Genomic DNA, 12,830 nt, shown 5'->3' on the forward strand with positions numbered 1-12,830 from the left:
GCTCATGCTTTAATAAGACACGGGGACCACAAAGGGCGGCCAGGCGGCCTCAGCAAGTGCCATAAAAATAGGGACTCCTCTGTACAAGGCGGAATACAAAACGCGTAACGCCGTAAACGGAGGCGCGGCTACAAAAAAAAAAAAAAAAAAGTCCGTCGGACCTAAACGTGGCCGAAGGGCGGCGCTCCTTCCCGGCGAGGACGGACGGAGCACCGTCGCGGAGGCCCGCCGGGAGCGGCTTTGCATAGGGTCGAAGGAGCCTCCGGGAGAGACCCCCCCGAGTCCGGCGGCAGAGGCGGGCATCTTTAGGCCGCAAGCGGTCCTTTTCCTTCCTTCCCTGGCCCCCGAGGCCAGCGGGGGAAGCCGGGCCTCCCCAACCGCGGCCTCCCGGCGCACCCCTTCAGCCCAGAAAGGAGGCGCCTCGCTCGCTCCCCCTCCCCAAACCCGGGGTGGAGGGGGAGGGGCCGTGGTCGCCTCAGATGCATGCAAACTAAGGAAAGATCCCGAACGTGGGACAGAAGGATACCCGCTGTCCTCCCGCCCCCCCCCATCCCTCCCCGCCCCCGCCCCCCTTTCACAGAACACAAAATTTTATACGGGAAGAAGAGACGGAGGGACCGACGACATAGGGAGAAGCTGGGAGAAGGTAAGAGGCCTCTGGTGCAGCAGCCTTCCACTCCGGCCTCGAGCTGATGGACCCCTGGTGTTTCGGGCAACCGGTCGTTTGGAGATTGGCACTGTGCGGATCCTGCCCGCCGTGCTCCTGTGCTGCCATAAGGAGGCCTGCCTGGCTCAGCCAGGAGAGCCTTCGGGTTGGCCCTCGAGATAGAAGCCGCCATGTCCTTCTCCGTTGGACCTTACTTTGCTTCTCAGCCGGCTGTCAGTGTGTGAAGCCTTCCCACCACCCTTCCTGGAAGCACCGACAAAATGGCTTGTATTTCTACACGAAAAAAAAATTGTGCACGCTAACTAATAGAATTGCTGCCCCTCCCCCACCCAGCACCGCGGAGTGGCAACTAAGACGATGGTGAAGGGCCGGCTGTCACTAAGCAAGATCCATAGGCCCAGCCTCTGCTCAAATCCATCTTGCTGGGCTCCAGTTCCCCAACCTGCTTCCCACTGTACTGCATCTTTCAAATGGGTGAACAGGAAAAGGCCCAGAAACTCCACCCAGGCAAACAAAAAAAAAAAAAAAAGAGCCACTTGAGATTCAGCACTTTGATGAAGGGAAGAACCTCCCTGGTGACAAAAACTTGTAGCCATTGCCGGAAGGTAGCCGTATGGGGTAGCTGGACTCTAGAGTGCTGCTGGAGTCAGCTGGAGGTCTACGCCCATTGGGAGAGTTCTTCTGCAAAAGAGCACAGGGAGCAGACAAGTCCTTCAGCTCCAGTTTGTCGGTGGCTTCCTCTTTGCTACGCCGGGGAGATAGGTTCAGCAGGCTCAGCACATCTCGTTTGGAGGCCTTCCCGGAAGAGCTGTGGGAGCTCCTCATGGGTCCGGGGGGTTGCTGGGGGACATTTTGCCAGAACATCTTCAGATTGTGAATGGCCTGCACCTTTCCATCGATGGCCGCCATCTTGAGCTTGTCTAGGGCAGGTGGGTTGGAGGGGCTGGAACGGGCCGAGCTGGCAGAGGAATAGGAAAGGCCTGGGGAGGGAGTGCTGTCTGCTGGGGATTGATGTCCTGAGCTGGGGGAGATGTTCTGCGGAGACCTGGATATATGGGCACTGTATGGAGAACTGGGATACTTCAGCCTGAAGACTGGCTGATCTGCCACAGGCCGACAAGTGTCCAGGCTGGGGGAAAGCTGCCTAGCACTTTCCTTGGTGGATGTCTCGGAGGGAGAAGGGCTGTTGTCTCCAGAGCTGGATGTTTGCAGGGAGGAACTCCTGAGGAGGAGCTCAGGCCTCACTGGGGTAGGAGAAGGCTGATTTTTGATGCTGGAGCACAGTGGCCTGCTAAAGGCACTGGTTTCTGACGACCGGAAGGTGGCGACCCTGGAGGGTGAGGCAGTCCCTTCATCCAAGCTGCTGTTTCGGCCAGGTTGGTGGGGACAGCAACTGCTGCCGGCACACTGGAGGTGCTCCACGGCAAGGAGGTGACTCTGCGTTTCCTGCAGGATCTTCTGGGCCAGCACCTGAGGATCCAACTTTGGGCCATTCCCTTCCTCTTGGGATTTGACAGTGCTATCTGTTTCGGTACTGGAATGGTCTGATTCACCTATATCTGAACCCGTTCGTTTCCCAACCTTCTGGAAAGGGGAGTTTGGGCTGGGAATGAGCGTCATTTTGCCCGGGGAGTTTGGGGAGCTGATGCTATGCTTGAAGTTAACAGAACCTCTGACTTCTCCAGTCTGGGAGAGGCTGTGGTCTGTGGAAAACATGCCTGGGCTCTCCTGGTATACTGCCAGAGGCTCATTGCTCACAATGGAGAACCCTTCGTATTCCTCTTCATCTTTGCTGGGGCCAGCTCTGGCTTGTGTTGAGAAATTACTCTGTGGTAAGGAGACCCTCTGCAGATAAACGGCCTTAGACCTCTCAGAGTCTTGGTGCCCCCTGGAGCCGCCTGCCTCAGGTATGCCCTCGGGCTTGGAGACAAAGCTAACAGAAGAAGCGATGGAGCTCAGACTGTAGACGGAGATGGCGTCGGAGGCCAGGCTGTCTGGGCCCGTAGGAGAGAAGGGGGGATTGTGGCCAGGGAGCGGCCCGGGATTGGAGATGGACTGGGCCGAGGCCAGTGATTCAAGCGAGGAGGAGCTGTCCAAGCTCAGACGTTTGGGAAGCTCTGTGGAGTCTAGAGAGGAATGGGATATCAAATCAATTCTAAAGCAGCCCAACTGGGGAACACAGGTTTTAGGTCCTCCCATTTACAAGAGGTGAGGGGGCCCATGAAAGTCAAGGTGTTTCGGCTTCAAGATTTGTCTGCCCTCTCTCAGATGGTTCTTCACTAGAACTTTACTTTCCTTAAGCTCTTCCCCCTCCCCGCGACTGAGACAAGTGGCACCATCAGCTCTTGTGCACCAAAGTATGGTTGCCCTGGGCAGTGTTGGGCTTCAGGGTTTGGTGACTATGGTTGCAGATTTTCAGATGCCATCTGGGAAAGCCTGCACCAGTATGCTGTACTGCTTGTGGAAGCCAGAAGCCCTGCAACTGTGACTCTTCTGTCGTTCTGCCCTAGTGACTCTTCCCCAGCCAAGAAGTTGAGCCACCAGAGGCCAGGAAAGGGCCTCTGGTGGCTCAGCAGACTAATGCACTCTGTTATTAATAGCAGCCGCTTGCAATTACTGCAGGTTCAAGTCCCACCAGGCCCAAGGTTGACTCAGCCTTCCATCCTTTATAAGGTAGGTAAAATGAGGACCCAGATTGTTGGGGGCAATAAGTTGACTGTATATAATATACAAATGGATGAAGACTATTGCTTGACATAGTGTAAGCTGCCCTGAGTCTTCGGAGAAGGGCGGGATATAAATGCAAATAATAAAAAAAAAGTTCTGAAAAGAAGCTGCTCTCCCCCAAGGTCTCCATGCTCCACCCCACCCCACCCCCGTTTCCTCAGAAAGAGCCTCACCAAAAAGAGCCAGCAGAGTCTGGAGTGCAAAATGCATCGTCCGGCGGCTGGCCTGTTTGCCCGTCTTCAGAATCACTTCCTCCTGCCCGACCTCGCACAGGTCAAACCCTGCAAGCAGCAAAGCAGAGCCAGATGAGCCCCCTATGAGATTCTCAGATTTCCTCCCCCTTCAATGCAGACCCTCTGTCTGTCTCCAGCCCAGCACAGCAGGCTTCCAATGGAAGCCTCTTAGGGATTAAGAGGCTTCTTCAATTAAGAGACCAGCCCTGCTCCCCACAGAATTCTCCGTCTTTCCAGAGACATTTGCCTACCAAGAGCTGCCAGGAACTCATGGCAGCCGGGCAACCGCCAAAGCTGAACACTGATGGAGACCTGAATCGGGGCCAGTGCGAAATCTTGCTCCTTCTCTCCAACCTGCAGCTGCACTAAAACCTGATGGAGCTGAGAAGAAGGAGTTACCAGTCAGTTGGTCCTAGCCCATCCTTTAATTGCCCTATCCTCCTCCCAAGGTTTGCCCCAGGAAAATACCAGGGAAGAAATGGGGAGGGGGGTGCAAAAGCAGCAAGGAAGAAAGGAGTAAGCCCCACCCACCCAGCGCTGCCCCTCTGCTTAAGCAGGGAAGGGGGGATCATTGCCCCGTCGGCTCAGGGGATTCAAGGGGGAGGGGATCCTGTACTCACCATTCCCACCATATTTTTAACAGCCTTTGGGGAGTAGAAAGGGCAGGCAGGCAGGCAGGGGGTGGGGAGGGGGTGGAAAAAGAGAGAGAGAGAAATGTTTAGAGCTAGGCTGGAATGCAGGACAGCAGCTCAATGCTTTGGAGCAGCAAGAGGGGGGAGAGTGCGAAGCCTTTGCTCAGGTGCCGTGACTGGAGCTAGGACCTCCAGAGGCAGTCTGCCCCACTGCCATGAAGGCAGGTCGATACTTGCCTGGCTAATCATCTGCTCTCCCGTTTCAGAGGCGGTGATCAGCTTGCAGAGGGCCTGCAGGGCAGCATTGGGCAAACCTGCAAGGGGGAGGCAGAACTTGAAGGGTCCGTCGTAGCCCGGGGTGCCAAGGTTACCCCAAGGGGCCCAACCTTTACTCACCAAGCAAAGACTGGATGGTGCTGCTGCACTGCTGCAGTCGGTCCCCAGGGTCCGCCGTGGGGAAGAAGACAGCGGCTGGAAGCCCACTGGCTGGAGGGTCCAGCCGGAAGCCCACTGCAGTCAGCAGGGCCTGCCAGCCAGGGATGCCACCAACCTTATTCTCCACACTCTGCTGAGAGGTGTACATGGAGTTGTGCTGCCCACTGTGGATTCGCTGCAAGGACTTCTCCACCTAAGAGGGAGAAGGAGTGAGGGAGTGAGCTGCCTGGGCACTTGAGAGGCACTTCCAGGGCACCCCAACGGCCTTGGGTGACAGACTGCCAAGTCCCTGATGCTCCTCACCAGATGCAGCAGGACCCGCAAAGCATCTCGTGCTCGTTCCGGGTGCTGCAGAATGTCGGTCAAGGCTTGCCCCACCAGGGAAGAAGGACTGTTGAGTTTCACATCGCTGCCAATCAGCACAAAGCCTGAGAAACAGAAATGGGAGCCTTGGGCCACACGGACACAGGCAAAGGCCCCACCAGGTCATGAGCTCTGCCTCTTCTGCTTGGCCGCCCTCGTTCTCTGCACAGCTTCACATTTCTGAGTACCTTTGATGCATCTCTTCTCACTCCGAGTTCGCCTCATAGCAACATGACCAAGGCAGCGTTTTTGGGCACATAAAGTTACAGCAGTGCCAATGCCACTGCTGTTTATGGCAACCAGTCTCTCTCCCTCGACTCCTAAGCCCCCAGGGGACAGCATAGCAGTTGCCTTCCCACATGGGACTGCGACTGGCTCCCCACGAGCTGTCCCAAGACTTGTTAGCCTTTCCTCACCTGCCCAGTTGGAGGGATGGGAAAACAACGTGCTGCTCTGCAGCCTCTTCATCGCCTCACCGAGGGCAGCACTGGCCTTCAGCCCGTTCAGCAGGGCAGAGTAAAAGGTGTGCACCAAGGTCTTGGATGCTGCCACTGGGACTGGCCATAAGGAGACCAGGACACAGAGGGCACCGGCAGCTAGGAAGGCCCGCGTCAGCCCTACCAGCCCATCCGCGGTGACCTTGCTGTTGGATTCTTGGTAGGAACCCAGGAAGACCAGCTTGACAGGCAAGCGAAGTTCCAGCACGTCGGCTGCTGTGAGCAGGAACTCCTGCAGTGGTGGGCAGTCCGAGATGCTTTCCACATCACTCGCGTCATCCTGCATGCGCAAAGACTCTGGGATGGTGTAAGAGTTCCCAAAGGACCCCTTGCGACCGGAGGTTATGCTCTCGGCGTTGGGCGTCAGAACCAGGGCAGCCAGCTTCCAAGAGATGTGCGTAGCGAAATGCACACATTCAGCCTGTGCCAGGGCACTCATCACCGTCTCCTTGGTGGCTGCACTGCCCACCAGTGCCTGGCAGCCAAGCAGTTCTGATACCGCATAAGCCTCTTCTTCCGCAGAGGGCATGGGCCCCCACAGCCAGCGGTCCATCACAGAGGACGGCAGCTTCGGGTTACCAATGACGGCAGCCGTGGAAGAGGAGCTGCCATAAGCTGAGGCATTCTTCTTGGCCTGGCCCTGGAAGAGAACCCTCAACTTCAGTGGGAAGAGAAGCGATACACACAGCGAAACCCCTTCTATCTGTACCTACCAGCCATTGGTATGAGAATCTCCCGGGTCATGTGTAGCCACCCTCCAAAGAATTCACCTGCCCCTTGGAAGGAAGCAATTTTTGTTTGCTGTGCCTCTGCCTCTCCTGAGCTCTGTGCCTTTTTTGGTAGCCCCATCTTTCCAGTAGGGTAAGAAACAGACGCAGGTGAGCCCAGCATCTCGAGAGCCACCAGAGGATGGAAGAGCAAAGAAAGGGCCTCCGCTCGTTGCTTTGGCTCCCCCTTTGGAGTACTGGCTACTGGACAGCCCAGCCTTGCTGCAGAAGAGAGGCACAGCGGTCTGGGGCAAAATTCCACCAAGAGAAGCAAGGGGAGAACCAAGGGGAGCCTGTAACAGAATGGGATATTCCTGGCTGTCACCCTGGGGACCCAGGACCCACGCTGCCCACCTTGGCACTGGCACTGGCACTGAGGGCTTGGATGGAGGGCACGGCGATAAGGCTGAAGCGTTCGTAGAGATACTCGTTGGAGGAGCTGCCCTTGAGAAGAGCAAATGGGATGAGGTACAGCTCTGCCTCCAGGACAAGGACCAGCTGCCGGTGACGCCCCACTGGGCCGCTGGAGTGCATCAGACCCTGTGGAGGGAGAAAAGCTACATGAGCATTCTTGGGCTTCTGGTCAGGAAAAACCCTGGACCCCTCCCTCAATATCTAGGGGTCCTCCCCCACAACTGCATCTGAGCCACCGCTGCATTCCTCCGTGTCCTAGCTCACTAGGTGTTTTGACTCTCTTCGCTGGGGCTGATCCCCAAAATCTCACCCTGCGCCTCCTGTGGCTGTCAAGGGGCTTCCCTCCCTGTGAGGTGAAGCAGGAATGGCACGGCGGATCCAAGTTGCCACAAGTGCTGCCGCAACCCAGAAGCGCCTTCTCTCCTGCGTCAGCCCAGGAGGGGGACAGCGCGAGAAGTTGGTAAGGGTCTCAAGTTGTTTCAGGGCACAAGATGGAGGCCTCAGCCCCCAAGTGGCTCCTTCCCAAAGGAGCCGTCCCTGCTTCTGCAGCTCTTCCTGAGCCCCTGCCCATCTGACTGCTCCCCATGGGAAAACCCCTAAGCTCTGCAGGGCCCATCTGGGGTTCACCGTCTATGCCCCAGCTCACCCCTTCCAGTGGTCCAATCAGCATGTCATAGAGGACCCGGAGGGGTGATTTGCTGGAGGAGTCGGGCCATCGAGGTAGGGAGGATGCAAGGCCCTCCTCCTTTGCTGTGGAGGATGCAGGGCCGGCAAAGAGGCTGCTGGTGCTTTGGCAGCTCCTGTGGAGACAGAAGGCATGAGACTGGGGGAGGGAGGGAGGCTGAGGAGGACTTACCTCCAACCTCCCCACCATGGAAGAGCCTGGCCTGCCTCCCCACCGGCTTGCCTGAAGTCACAGAGCCAGCAGTTCGTCCATCCGGAGAGCACCCCAGGCAACCCCCTCCCTGTTGGGGCTTGCTTTATCTCCAGTTGCCAACCCCTCCCTATCTCCTGTCTCCCCACCCACAAACAATCGGCCTGTGGTTCTGGCTCTGAAAGTGCAGCTAGCCAAAGCCTGGGATGAAATCCATCTCCCTCTTCTCCCCTGGTGGGATCCATCAAATCCCAGCAGATTCATTCAGCTCACAAGGTCGGTTGTCAGGTTTATTGGGTGGGAGGGAGTGGCACCCTCAGTAGTGGCAACACTGCAGCCTCCTTGGAGCGTTGGCGATTCTCCTGAGTCAGGTGTTGTGACCCAGGCCCAAGTAGGTAGTAGGAAACTCAGTCATTGTTAAAATAAACAAACTTCATTCAAACAGCTGAGAATTACTTCATTCTCAGCGTAGTTCAACTAAACTAAAGCAAATTCCTCCCAACACAATTCCTCAATCCTATCACCAACCTTGGTCTAATTAGGCAAACTGCCAAAGGCCTTTCTTGGCAAAAGTTCCGAAGACACCGATACAAAACAAATGCAACAAGACAAAGCTATTGATGTTGTTTTCCGGCAAAGAGCCCAAACACTGTTGCTGGTCTTTTAAGCTTTATGGGAGGGGCCAATCATCTCTTGGCCCTACTCTCAAGTCGTCCTCTTTGCTTGAGCTGCTCGCCTTCTGGCAGCTCTTCTCATGTATGCATTAGGAACAGGCTCCTCCTGTTCCTCTGCCTCACTACTGTCAGCCTCTGGAGGCTCCGGAGTCTGCACATCACTCCCAGATGGCCCTGGCCCCACCTCTGCCTCCGACGCAGAGCCCTCATCCAGGCCTTCCCCAGCCTCCAGGACTGGCCCATGTTCTTCCTCATTGCTGTCTGACTCCATGGCCAGCTCCGTAGGCTGCTTGCGGACCACAACATCAGGCGGGAATACAGGCTGCCCCAGCCTTGCCTTGCCTTCCCTCCCCCCTCCGCTGCTGCTTTGGGTTAGCTAGCTGCTTTGTGCCAATAACATCTGGAGCCTCACAATGTCCACCCTGATTAGATGATCCAGACGGGCCTCCCATTGAGGAAACTGGGCACCTTCCCTCTTTCCTGCAGGCATTGGGCTTCGCCCATCCTCCCACAAAGTGTTGGGAGAAGACCCACAGTTTCCCTATGAGGCTGCTGCAATGCTCGTGGAGCTCAGGGGGAACCAGCTCTTGCCTTGTGGCCCTCCCTCATTTACGGCCCCTGTGACACAGACAACGTTCAGGCACATGGAGCTTACCTGTTGAAGAGGTTGTTCCTGCTCACCATCCTCAGGAAGCCAGTGGGGTCATTGGAAGAGTTCAGCTTGCCACTCATCTCTTCTGGGGGCTGCTCCATCAGGTCTCCTGCTTCGCTCTCCGACTCATTGCTGGCAAAGGGAAGAGACCTCAATGGAAGCCAAGGGGTCATGGCCGGACCCAGCCATGGGTTGGGGAGCTGCAACGGCATCCTGTCTCTGCCGGTCATCCACAGTAAGCCAAAGATGGGCCAGGGGGTCAGAAAGCCCAAAGAGATCACTGCCAAGCTCTGCCCTGCCCTGCCCTGTCCGTTAAGGTTCCAAAATGACAGCAGGAAGATGCTGCCAAGCGCCTCATCTGGACAGGCCCTTCCCAGATGGGACTACAAGCGCGGGCATTAACCGTCTGGATCTCCCTGCCAGCACTCCGGGATGGGGATTTTCGCTGTCTGAATGGGACACTTTCCAATCAGAATCTGTTTCTAGCCATTGGAGATCCCAAAGGTGCTTTTTTTCAAGAGACGCAACTGGACTTTCTGGTTTTTCTTTGAAGACATTTTGCTTCTCGTTCAAGAAGCTTCTTCCACTCTCCTCCTTCAGAGCTGAAAAAGTTTCTTGAGTGAGAAGTGAAACATCTTCAAAGAAAAACCAGAAAGTCCAGTTGCGCCTCTTCAAAAAAAGCACCTTTGGGGCAACCCTGACCTGGATGACCAAGAGCCTCTGTAGACAGTCCATTGGAGGCTGTTTCACACTACAATTGTTCCTCTGGCTCAGTCCTTTGAGCAGGGCTTCAGGGACAGCTGTGCTTGGAGACCCAACCAGGATGATGGAGGAGGCAGCCTTGCTCCCAACGCAAATGGAAGTGAGCAGACAGGCCCTTGGTGGAAGTGGACCAACCTCTGCTCCAACTGACAGGCAATGGACTGATTGGACAGTCTTGTTGTGGACAGGCTTTACTTTATCAGCTGCCCCTGAATGCCCAGGGCTTGGCATTTCCTCCACTGCTCAAACGTCCTTTAAGCCAAGAAAGCTGACTTGCCACCTCTGGCACGCACACACACACAGACACGTACATCTATTTGCCTCTGGCCTAGCTCTAGGTTGGGGGAAGGGAGGTGCTGTCCATTTGTGATGAGAATCCCACTTGGACCCCACACCCACACCTGCAGGGATAGGCGCTCACCTCACAAAATGGGGCTCCACCCCCAGAGCTTCTCGTACGCTGGAGCTGAGCTGCTCTAGCGCTGAGCTGGCGAGTGTATGCAGGCCCGAGCTCCTGTCTTGCAAGTCTCCCGAGTGCCCAGCTGGGCCCTCACCCAGGTAGCATTCATGGAACTTCAGGATCCCTAGAAGCAAGGGAGCAGAGCAGACTCGACAGGCAGAATCCCGACAGGTTCCCCAGCACAGCAAATGTCGCCGGGCAAAACACTTAAGAGAGACCAGAAGATGGTCAGAGACATACAACCCCTCTCCCCCCCCCCCAGCATCCAGGAGGCACTGAAGAAGCAGCAGACTCTTCTTAGCCACTGGAGGAGCCGGAGGGGGGAGAGCAGCATGACCCCCTCCCAGGAGGAGTGTGCACCCAGCCCCCTACTCTACCTGCCCCAGGAGCCAAGAGCCAAGAGTACAGGTATCCCGCTGCCAATGAGAAGTAGAGGACCAGTCCCCTCTGGCCATTCACTGTCTCCAGGACCTGATCCACCGTCACAGGGGAGTAAGGGTCAGAATCCTGCTGCCCAGTCTGACGCTCCACCAGCAGGTCAGCAAATGCCCTCGTCCGGCCTCTTTCGGCCACCGCCAACGCCTCATCATGATGGCCTGCAAAAAGCCCCACACCCCCAGTTACATTTCAGCTGTGGCCCCAGGAAGGGGGGAGGGGGCTCCTCTCCCCCCCATCTCCTTTAAGCCAATGGTTATGAATAATGAATGAATGAATAATTTAATTTCTATACCGCCCTTCTCCCGAAGGACTCAGGGTGGTTTACAGCCAGGTAAAAAACACAATAAAAACATACAGTATACAGCTAAAAACCAATTTTAAAAAACCTATTCAATTTGGCCCATTAATTAAAATACACATTAAAACCATTAAAAACCCCATTAAAATTACTAATAGTTTTTAAGAGAGGTTCCAGACGGAGCTTGGGCTGTTTCCTGAGGGTCTGGCTCACGGCACGGCCGAGGAACTTGTCACGGCTTGGGAACGGGCCGCGGCGGGGGCCTTGGACCGTGTCGTGCCTTTGCGGCCTCTGACCCGGCGTAGGTCTCAACCAGCTCCCTGGTATTCCGAGGAGCTGAGGGGGATGAAACGCCGGAGAAGATGCCTAGAGAGTTCCTGGAGGTCCAGTCGTTCGGAGGCTGATCAGACACTAGTTAGGTCCTATACTAGGACCTACTTAGTGGCAATGAGGGAAGCGAGACGTTGCTACGTCTCCTCCCTCATTGCATCGGCAGATAACCGCCCGGCCGCCCTGTTTCGGGTAACTCGCTCTCTCCTTTAACGGGGAGCGGGATGACCCGTTGCAGGGACGTGCTGAGGAGTTTAGTGGTTATCTATACGACAAAATCGTTCAGCTTCAGGACGGTCTGGACCAAAATTGGGTAGATCCAGGTGGGATGTCAGAGAGCCGTCTTGTTGAGATTATTTGGGATGAGTTTGACCCTGTGGCTCCCGAGGACATGGACAGGTTGCTGGGTAGGTTGAACGCCACCACATGTTTACTGGACCCGTGTCCCTCCTGGTTGGTGCTGGCCGCACAGGACGTGACACAAGGCTGGCTCCAGGGGGTTACGAATGCTTCTTTGTTGGAGGGGGTCTTTCCGGCCGTCTTGAAAGAGGCGGTGGTGAGGCCTCTCCTCAAGAAGCTTTCTCTGGACCCAGCTGTTTTAGGTAATTATTGTCCGGTCTCCAACCTTCGCTTCGCGGCGAAGGTTGTAGAGAGTGTGGTGGCATGTCAACTACCCCAGTACCTGGAGGAAACCGTCTATCTAGACCCGTTCCAGTCCGGTTTTCGGCCCGGTTACAGCACTGAGACGGCTTTGATCGCATTGGTGGATGATCTCTGGAGGGCCAGGGATAGGGGTTATTCCTCTGCCTTGGTCCTATTAGACCTCTCAGCGGCTTTTGATACCATCGACCATGGTATCCTGCTGCACCGGTTGGAGGGATTGGGAGTGGGAGGCACCGTTCATCGGTGGTTCTCCTCCTATCTCTCCGATCGGTCGCAGACGGTGTTGACGGGGGGGCAGAGGTCGGCCCCGAGACGCCTCACTTGTGGGTGCCTCAGGGTCGATTCTCTCGCCTCTTGTTCAACATCTATATGAAGCCGCTGGGTGAGATCATCAGTGGTTTCGTGTGAGGTACCAGCTGTACGCTGACGACACCCAGCTGTATTTTTCCACACCGACCACCCCAACGGTTATCGAGGTGTTGTCCCGGTGTCTGGAAGCCGTACGGGTCTGGATGGGGAGAAACAGGCTCAAGCTCAATCCCTCCAAGACGGAGTGGCTGTGGATGCCGGCATCCCGGTACAGTCAGCTGCAGTCGCGGCTGTTGGGGGCGAGTCATTGGCCCCAATGGAGAGGGTGGGCAACTTGGGCGTCCTCCTGGATGGACGGCTGTCTTTCGAAGATCATTTGACGGCCGTCCCCAGGAGAGCTTTTCACCAGGTTTGCCTGGTGCGCCAGTTGCGCCCCTTTCTGGACCGGGATGCCCTATGCACAGTCACTCATGCTCTCGTGACATCCCATCTGGATTACTGCAATGCTCTCTACATGGGGCTCCCCCTGAGGAGCACCCGGAGACTCCAGGTAGTTCAGAATGTGGCTGCGCGGGTGATACGAGGGAGCCCCTCGTGGCTCCCACGTAACACCTCTCCTGCGCAGACTGCACTGG

General features: G+C 56.2%; 1 protein-coding gene across 4 annotated transcripts in view; it reads right to left on the reverse strand.

Moving 5' to 3' along the window:
• Window positions 1–585: 585 nt before the first annotated feature.
• TTC28 (tetratricopeptide repeat domain 28) overlaps window positions 586–12,830 on the reverse strand; it is a 46,707-nt gene continuing 34,462 nt past the window's right edge. For 3 of the 4 annotated variants that reach the window (XM_058158564.1, XM_058158566.1, XM_058158567.1), the window contains 13 exons: window positions 10,535–10,753; window positions 10,119–10,281; window positions 8,939–9,067; window positions 7,382–7,535; window positions 6,676–6,861; window positions 5,474–6,194; window positions 4,998–5,122; window positions 4,656–4,887; window positions 4,497–4,573; window positions 4,248–4,271; window positions 3,879–4,008; window positions 3,568–3,675; window positions 586–2,793 (listed from right to left, as the gene is read on the reverse strand). In XM_058158564.1, coding sequence (XP_058014547.1) covers window positions 1,211–2,793; window positions 3,568–3,675; window positions 3,879–4,008; window positions 4,248–4,271; window positions 4,497–4,573; window positions 4,656–4,887; window positions 4,998–5,122; window positions 5,474–6,194; window positions 6,676–6,861; window positions 7,382–7,535; window positions 8,939–9,067; window positions 10,119–10,281; window positions 10,535–10,753 — 3,851 coding nt within the window. In that variant the 3' untranslated portion in view covers window positions 586–1,210. The remainder of the gene's footprint in view (window positions 2,794–3,567; window positions 3,676–3,878; window positions 4,009–4,247; window positions 4,272–4,496; window positions 4,574–4,655; window positions 4,888–4,997; window positions 5,123–5,473; window positions 6,195–6,675; window positions 6,862–7,381; window positions 7,536–8,938; window positions 9,068–10,118; window positions 10,282–10,534; window positions 10,754–12,830) is intronic. The other variant, XM_058158565.1, reaches the window with a different exon arrangement.

The sequence above is a fragment of the Ahaetulla prasina genome, chromosome 15, assembly GCF_028640845.1.
Source record: "Ahaetulla prasina isolate Xishuangbanna chromosome 15, ASM2864084v1, whole genome shotgun sequence".
NCBI classification, from domain to species: domain Eukaryota; kingdom Metazoa; phylum Chordata; class Lepidosauria; order Squamata; family Colubridae; genus Ahaetulla; species Ahaetulla prasina.